Source organism: Nannobrachium achirus (assembly GCF_963921795.1).
Source record: "Nannobrachium achirus genome assembly, chromosome: 17".
In the NCBI taxonomy this organism is placed as follows: Eukaryota; Metazoa; Chordata; class Actinopteri; order Myctophiformes; family Myctophidae; genus Nannobrachium; species Nannobrachium achirus.
The window spans coordinates 26283785-26293145 of record NC_137824.1 but is presented as its reverse complement, the minus strand read 5'-3'; the positions used below and the strand labels follow the sequence as shown (position 1 = coordinate 26293145).

The 9361-nt window shown below is 41.9% G+C and overlaps 2 protein-coding genes across 2 annotated transcripts in view; both read right to left on the bottom strand.

Annotated features, from left to right (window-relative positions):
• LOC308302148 (phospholipase A and acyltransferase 3-like) overlaps nucleotides 1-9361 on the bottom strand; it is a 273125-nt gene that overhangs the window by 187395 nt on the left and 76369 nt on the right. The gene's annotated exons all lie outside the window — the stretch shown is intronic.
• ccdc88b (coiled-coil domain containing 88B) overlaps nucleotides 1-9361 on the bottom strand; it is a gene marked incomplete at its 5' end in the record, with an annotated part of 50263 nt that overhangs the window by 37610 nt on the left and 3292 nt on the right. Inside the window, 2 exons of the mRNA XM_080746646.1 lie at nucleotides 569-627; nucleotides 821-890. Coding sequence (XP_080602772.1) covers nucleotides 569-627; nucleotides 821-890 — 129 coding nt within the window. The remainder of the gene's footprint in view (nucleotides 1-568; nucleotides 628-820; nucleotides 891-9361) is intronic.

Sequence of the window (9361 nt, the reverse complement as noted above, 5' to 3'; positions counted from 1 at the left end):
AAACAGAAGGAAATAAGATCAGTAGTAGCAGCAGAGCTAATAGCAGCAGTAGTAGCAGTCCTACTACTGCTAGTAGTCGTAGTGGTAGTAGTAGCAGTAGCAGTACGCACACTAGGCCTGTCCCCGACTAAGGATTTCTATAGTCAAATCTGATTTGCCAAATGTTGCCTATAGTCAACTGGTAGTATAATAATGCAAAAAAAGAAAAAAAAATCTTAATCTTACAATAAATGCGAGAAGTCTCTGTGAGTCTGTCTGTCTGTCTGTCTCGGGCGGCCGAGCTTCTAGTAATAATAATAATTGACCTGGGGTGCTTAATGTCTGAACATAATTTGCTTGTTTTTTCCCAATAAATCATGATATATATATCCCATTTTTGGTAAAATTAATAAAACAAATCAGGCCAATCTCTTTTTTATTTTTTATTATTTGAATAAGAGATGGCAGTCGATTCAGACTCCCTATTCAACTAATTGAGATCAGGCCCAGCGCACAGATGCAGATTTGTGTGTGTGTGCCTGCATACGTGTGCGTGCGAGACGAGTTTACATGTACATTACGCCGTTACCTGTACAGCACATCCCAGTAACAGCAGTAGCAGTCTCTTGAGCTCCTCCATAGCTGCCTCTGAGGACACAGACACAACTGTCATTTCAATCATTATCATCTTCATCATCATCTCTGTTCTCCGCTGATCGTAATCACTGCTATTATCACCTTCATGCGTTTCACAGATAGTGGGAGGTATTACTTAAGCACCTAATTACCTTCTTGCAGCTGAGAGATGTGGCATAGATAATGGCATTGGGTTATCTTGTACCTGTTAGGGGGTCCTGCCCCAGAATGGCGATGTTTGGAAGGGGCATCAGTATCAACTGCTGCAGGTATTCCTGAGGAACAGAACAATGCAGTAGACTATTAGAGGAAAAAGTGCTTGACGGGCAAGTGCACAGATAGACGACAGTACCCTTCTTCTGGTTGGTTATGTTTTATTTTTCTGTATTTGTATTGTTATTAGAGTAGTTGTAGTGTCCATGAGAAAATACATACCCCCCCCCCCCCCACACACACACACACACACACACACACACACACAATTTCAAATGGTTTTATCTCTATCAATCAATCAATGTCGCATCTTCCGACATTCCGACTCCATCTTCTCATGAAAAGCATGGCACTCCCCCAACACCAGTTGTTCAGTTATAACTCAGGCCTGTGGGCCACTTCTGGACCGTGGCACAATTTTGACTGGCCCATCAATCAATCAACCAATCAATCAATCAATCAATCAATCAATCAATCAATCAATCAATCAATCAATCAATACAAATACAATTTAAAAAACTTAAAGAAAAAGAAAAAACATTTTTGTAGACAGAATGAAGTTATTATCTTATCTTTAATTACATTACTACACGAATAAATGCTTGCACTCAATAACCCAGTGGAACCATGGGGCAGAACATCAATTCACCTCGGACTCATCTGCCTGACCCCAGAACAGCAGCAAAGATGAGCCTCAGCAAGTCCCCAAAAGTTGGTGCTGAGAACTGGCACCTGGCCCTTTGCCATTTTTGTAATGTTGGTTCAGCTATTTGAGTATCCCTGCCCTGGTATATGATATCATGAAGGCATTGTTTCATTATGACACCACAATTAAAGCAATATTTATTTACATTGAATGTTATATATCCATTAAAAACATTAAGTAAGGCGGTAAGACATGCCAGTACTCACAAGCAAGCAAGCTAGTCTAATGATCATTCAAAGGATATTATCTCTCTTATGCAGCACAACTGACAAATGTGTAATACATTTCTAAAGCAAATAGTTATTTTGCATGGTTTACAAGTAGTTTAGTGAGTAGTCACCACCTTTTCCTTATTTCCAGTTTTCTAAAGATATTCGGTGAGCTAAGGGTTGCTTCAAGGCTTTTTCCGGATGGCGCGGTCCTGATGGCACCATCTGTCCGAGACCTTCAGCTCTCACTGGATCGGTTCGCAGTAGAGTGTGCGGCGGCCGGAATGAGGATCAGCATAAATCTGAGGCCATGGTTCTCAGCAGGAAACCGATGGATTGTGCAGTCCAAGTAGGGAATGAGACTTTATCCCAGGTGAAGGAATTTAAGTATCTCGGGGTCTTGTTCATGAATGAGAGAAAGGAGAAGGAAATCAACCGAAGAATCGGAGCAGCAGGAGTGGTATTGCTGAATCGCACTGTTGTGACAAAAGAATTGTTGAGCCAGAAGGCAAAGCTAACTACCGAGCAATCTTCATTCCTACACTCACCTATGATAATGAGGGTCATGACTCATGACTATAAGGTCACGGGTGCAAGCGGCCAAAATGAGTTTTCTCAGACTTGGAGTAGAACCGCTGCTCCTACGTTTGGAAAGGAGTCACCTCAGGTGGTTCGGGCATCTACGTATACGGATGCCTCCCGAGCATTTTCCTAGGAAGGTCCTTGATGCACGTCCCACTGGGAGGAGACCCGTGGCAGACCAAAGACCAGATGGAAGGATTACATCTCCACACTGGCCTGGAAACGCCTCGGGATACCCCCGGAGGTAGTAGCTCAGGAGAGGGAACACTGGAAATCTCAGTTGGAACTGTTACCCCTGCAATCCGATTCCAGATAAGCGATTGAAAATGTTACGTATGTATGTTGTTTAAAAGTGTATTATTGTTTGGATGTCACAATCGTATTGCAATGTTCTGAACTAAAAGAGTCAAACATTCCTATCCCCAATAAAACCTTTGAAAGGAGAGTGTTTAAATAATGTGTGTACGACGTGCAATCATGCATGCACGTGAACGTGTTTGATTACAATTGTGTGTGTGTGTGCGTGTGTGCGTGTGTGTGTGTGTGTGTGTGTGTGTGTGTGTGTGTGTGTGTGTGTGTGTGTGTGTGTGTGTGTGTGTGTGCGCGCGCGTGCATGTGTGTACGTGTGTGTGTGTGTGTGTGTGTGTGTGTGTGTGTGTGCGCGTGCGTGCGTGCGTGCGTGCGTGCGTGTGTGTGTGTGTGTGCGTGTGTGTGTGTGTGTCCCAGTGTGATGCACTGGGACTCTATAGCTCAGTAGTTGTACTGTACGTTTATCATAAAATATATGCAGTGCGACAAACAATGACGTACAGTATGTCAGAGATGGGAAACATGACAATAATATCATGTATCTGGTTATGGATTGAACAAGAAAAAACAAACAAAATGTGTTTCCATTGTAGTCTTTGTGGTGAACAATAAGTTTTGCAAGGATAGTCAAAGGTCACAGCTGTTAGACGAAACAACTGAACGCCAATAATAGAGTATCAGGAAAAGGTTACACTTGACATCTAGTCAAAACACCCCCAAAAATAAAGATTAACACCTAACAAAAGATGCTCACCATCACCCCATCTCACCTTCATTTAGACACCTAGTTAATCACAGTCTGCCACTCAAGGACTTGTTTATCTAACTTTTTATTTTATCAAGCTGAACTTTGGTGGACTTAGTGCCTCTGTAAATCTCTTCAGAAAAGGTTTGACAGGGAGATATATCAAGTGTAACTTCTCTCTATCATAGTACCCTAAGATGTCTTAAAAGCTTAATCTGTCAGACAATGTCAATTTCACAAGCGACGGGCTTTAGCACCTCTGAGGAAAGATAGTTAAGTTCATGAAACTGACTCTTTCCCATAAAAACATGAACATTTAGGGGGAGATGAGAGAAGGCGTCCCTGCATGCACTCTTGTTTTGGCAGACTTTCTTCAACCACAATTTCCACAACTAATGTACTGGCAGAGTGCAACCATTTCCACAACTAATATTCCAAGTCCAAATGACGCTGAATGTTGCTGGATGTCTGTAGTTGTAGACGTTCCCTGTCCAGCAACCTGTCTTTTCTGGCAAGGACCTGGACTTTTGCAATTGCTTTTCTTCAGGAACTTCTATGCTTCTCATTCAATGAAATCTATAATACTGATCAGATAATACAGATGACTTCATTGAAATAGCAACTGTATGACATTCCCTTCTATTTTATATAACCTCTGTCTTAAGATCCAAAATAAATTATGCAGTCTTTTTGTGAGTCTTTTTGTCTCTTGGAAAGCTTGTTGCCAGAGAGTTATACACAGTCTTTGGCTTGCTGCTAGCCCAACTGCTCTCAAAGCCTGTTTTTATTTGTAATTGATCCACCAAAGCAGAATCCATGGCATACCATTTTTAACTAAATTAAAACCAAGAAATCCAACCACTCATATGAATTAAATATGGTTAAGAACGCTATGAAAAGAAAACCCCTTGCACAACTCCACAACCTTGACCTTTTGGATATTAGATGTTGTTAGCTGTTTCACTGCTGTGCCCTCTGAATGAGGCATGAATCTTTGGAATTGTATTTTCTAAACCGAGACTCAATATCAGAGAAATTATCCTGGCTGTTACCATACAAATAAACTCTCCAGTATCTTTGATGTCCGATAAAGAACGTACTAGCTGCTAGTTGCTTGAATCACTCACTACTAATTGGTGCAATAACAGTGAGTTCAATAATTTACATAATTCATGGTGCAATTTTAACTTGTTATGATTCTTAAAAGCTTGTAGGAATAATGTCCAGGCAAGCTTCTACAGTAGTTCAGACAGCACCATATTCATAACTTTTATCATGACACCATAGTTAAGTGAGAAGGAATTAGCCTTCATCCTTCAGTCAGTTTAATATCCCTGATAATAATCTACTGTTGTCTAACCCTGTACTTCACAGAAGTTGCTGGCCAAGGAGGTTATAGGAGAAATCCATTTGCAACCTTATCTTTGTCATATTCTATCTTGCCATCATAAGGCAGGCTTTATGTTATGTGAATTGCTGTCAGGTTTCATTTTACTCAGACATAATTAGATTCTTTAATGGTTTCTAATGCTTGTGGGGGCTGTCTTGGTTTCCTTTATCTGTTCTTAAGTATATTTATATATATTTTTTTTCTTCAGTGCCTTCTAAGCTGTGTTCCTAGAGCTACGTGTACTTGTCATAATCAGATTTCGACTGTAATTTCCTGAAGTTAATTGGATCCTCATTTCTTAGCATTTGAATGGCCTTCAAAATACCATGGTTAACTTGGGGGCCAAGATCTCTCTTTTATCCACTTGTGCATGAAAGGGGCCAACAAATTAATAACCCTGAGAAATTAACATTTGAAAACCCATCTACGAAAGTAACTTGCAGTTATAGTTTGGTCTCTACGTTTCTCCATTGATGTGCATTAGTAGAATAAAATAGAAGAGAAATCGAGCCATAACCCTAGTCCGTTGAAAGGATAGCAAAGCCTTACACTTCATCAGAATGATCAGTATAGTGGATTGTTTGTACAGTATCTCTACACACAACACAACAAGCTCCATGTGTCCCTTCAGTATCCAGTTGCTTTCTGAAATAATCTGTAGATCAATTCAAGGAATCTCTACTGTGATATGTCTGTGTGACTATCCTTCACATATCTCAAGATCAGTATATCCGATCAACTTCACACTTGGCGGGTATATTGCTGAAGACCCAAGGGAGTGCAATGTGAAACAGATGAGCGTCTTCCGAGAAAGCTGCAAGCAGCAATACCGAGGCCAAGCAGTCCTCTATTTCAAAGGGGCACGTTTTGAACGGGCACTGCACTAGTCACTAACAATTGAACAAATCCTGCGTCCCATATCTCTCTCTCACACACACACACACACAAACACACACACACACACACACACACACACACACACACACACACACACACACACACACACACACACACACACACACACACACACACACACAAAACACTTGTATAATAGATTTTTGAACGCACCAGAAAGACTTCCAGCTCATTATGAATAGAGGAAAGGCCTCTAGGCAGTGAGGAGGAGTGATGCAATGTTCAGCTATCATTCTTAGCTGATGATAAATTACCCTATAAGGACACTCTAAAGGTGGGCAGAGTGATTGGAATAGAAGGCAGGAGGAGAATACGCTGAAATACGAAAACATTTCTCTCCACCACAAATGCATCAACGCTTTAACAGAGGGCACTAAAAAACAAAGGGTCTGTGTGAGCTGAATTCAGTGGTCACAATGCTGGTTATAGCAGCTAAAACAATTGGATACATCACATAAACAGTTCACAACAATGTGTATTTCCAGAATTGCATTCACAGCTTCTGAGGAAATGACATGGCGTGTAGTCAAGTTAACTGAATGTGTTGCTTTGCTTGTGAAAAAAAAAAGTCTGTTCACTGTTTCACTTCCCATTTCTTTCTTTGTCGAATCACATTACGTCCCTTGAAGAGTACACGTGAGAGACTGACTCTAGCGAGAATGAGGAAGCATATCAAGTCTCACTTTTGCAGTGCCCATTCGGAATGTGTGCCCGTTCAGAATGCATGCCCCTTTATAACAGGCTGATAGCTTGGCTCCCAGAAATGCTGCTTGTAAGCTTTCTTTTTTTTTATCCCACGATTTTGTAACACATTTTTCACACAGTGCCAATTACCTAATCTGTAATCCTGGGCACTCTCCCTCTGCCAACCTGGGGAGAACCTCGAACTGAGCTCATGCTTCCTTCAATGCAAGAGGAGTGAGCAGGCCGCTTCTTATCACCGGACAGAGTTTCCCCCGTATACATTATGTGAGGAAGGAACACGTCATTACAACCAGTTCCTTTCCTCTCCATCAGGCGCCCCGGCTGACCAGGCGGAGGCAGACAAGAATTACTGCATGTTTTTGTGAGGGTACGGGGTACCTACACTAGGGGACACAGGGAGAACACGTGAAATCCACACAGAAAGGCCCTTTCGCCAGCCCACCTAAGGTATGAGCACTGATGATGTGGAGGAGACAACAAGCCCTCAGCGGCCACAGCATCCCTGGCGGGAATAGAACCCATGACCTTCTAGCTGTGCGGCAACAGCACTACCGACGGCGCCAGCTTCTAGCTTTCTTTAGGTGCTGCTCACCTGATCGACTTCACATTCAACTCCCTTTGGTCCTCAGTAAAGGCTAGTGCACAATGCAAGATATTTGCTCCGATAATGCTCTTGCTGACCATCTTTGCCGCTCGCCGACAAAATCCCAGATCTGACGTAAGATCGGGCTTTCCTCACCGAGGTTTTGCTCGCTGTGTGTGAAAGCCTCTGCGAAATGATCATAGCATGATTCCAGCGCTCCGCGAGAGCTTTCCGAGCATTTCTGAATAAGTGGCAGGTTTGATATTTGGCTCTATAGCAGACTGGGCTGCGATAAGCACTGCGAGAAGCAAGTAGCGACCAACAGTTTCAACCAGTGAGAGAACAGTACCAGCTGATCCTCCTTTCCTTGGGTCCATGTGTTGTAGTGTTGTGCAAAACCAAAATAGACAGTGGAGACAATAACAGCACGGCTCCAAATAAAGCGAAACAGAAAACAAAGATTTCACAACACAATAACACATCTAATAAAAGGAGGATCGATTGGTTGTCCTCGGGCAGAGATGTAATCCTCAATGTATCGTTCCAACTTTATTCTCTGGTTTGAACAGAGTTTCACAAAACTTCCAGCATCAGCGCACACCAAAACATCCCTCTCGACCAATCCCTGAGCTACATGCTGCTAATGTGGAAAATACCACCAAACATCTCCGTGTCCTTGAGCAAGACACTGAACCTCTAATTGCTCCTGATGATCAGGTTGGTGCCTTGCATGGTTTTCTACGCCATCAGTGTATGAATGTGTGTGTGAATGGGTGAATGTAATGCGCAATCATTGTAAAGCGCCTTGGATAAAGGCGCTATATATGCACCATTTACGATTTTATGCCCATATATGGAGATCAATGATGTCATCGGTATATGCCCATAAATGGGCATGCGCCTTTATGCCCATATATGGAGCTAACTCATTTATAGAGTCCTCTTTATGGAGATCCCTGATGTCATTGGAGCTGACTGATTTGTTGAGGTTAGACAACACACTCCATATTTAGATGAGTCAGATATATGGTTCAGCTGCAGTTGCCTCAGGTTCATGTTGTTTTTGTTTTGTTTTTAAATGTATGTATAGTTATCACCAGTAAGACTCCCTAATCGGGAGATAAGCGACCGTTGGTCGCTTATCTCCACAAATAGGCCAAAAGTTTGTTTTACCAATTATTACACTCTATGTGAACATTTACATCAACAAATCCCAAGTACTATGCAGAACGACCCATTTCAAGTTTTTAATGTACAACAATATTTAGAAAATAGGTCTACAAGCTGACAGTCCTCGTCCCTTATATTCCCATAGGTTATATGGAGATCTCAGTGTTTGTCAGTCCTTGTTCATTTATGCCCATATATGGACATCTCTATATCTACTGTAACAGTCCTTGTCCCTTTATGCCCATATATGGAGATCTCTTAACTGTAAGTCCTTGTCCCTTTTATGCCCATATATGGATATTCCTGATGTCATCAGTATATGAACATATATGGGCTTTCTGATATGCCCATATATGGAGATCTCTTAACTGTAAGCCCTTGTCCCTTTTATGCCCATATATGGATATCCCTGATGTCATCCGTATATGCCCATATATGGGCTTTCTAATATGCCCATATATGGAGATCTCTGTATCTCCATATATGGGTATAAAAGGATACTTCAGGTCTGACATCAGGTTTGTTTATATTGGGTTGCTAGGTTTGACATCACAAACTCTATGGGCCATCTGACCTAGAAATCTATATTTGGGCATAGATGACTCATCGTGACCTCATCACACGTCGACCGCACGTGTGACGTGCGGTCGACCGCACGTGTGACCGACGGACGGCCGGTGGAGGTTTTCATACTAAACTGCGACCTTACGGTCGCAATTATCCCGTATTTATTCCGTCTCTCTCCCAACCACGTACAGGCACCAGCCTACTTGGAATATATCACCCATATATGGTACGGCCAGGGTCACACTGGCCAAGCTTCGCGGGACGTTTAATGAAACTAGAAAAGCAGTTCCTGCAGAAACTGTGTGGGGTCGCTGAAAACACTATTAATGGCCTGTGAAATCAAAGTCCATGGGCAAATCACAGCACTTTTCTGAGCCTAATTATTCAGAAAACCCCCGATTACAGAAAGACCACTGAATATTGAAACTTCCCTTTTGTGGGGTGTAACTGAGGTCAGGAAACCAAACCAAAACAAAACAAAACAATAATAATAATAGGAATTTGATGTAATAAAACCTTTAAGATTTATCAAGGAAACATATTTAGCCCAACTGCTCTATTATTTCTAAAAGGTTTCTAACAAACTCTGATCACTTCTTCTCATACAGTCTAAATCAAAATACTGGTGCAATACATTTGTAAATGGACTGTA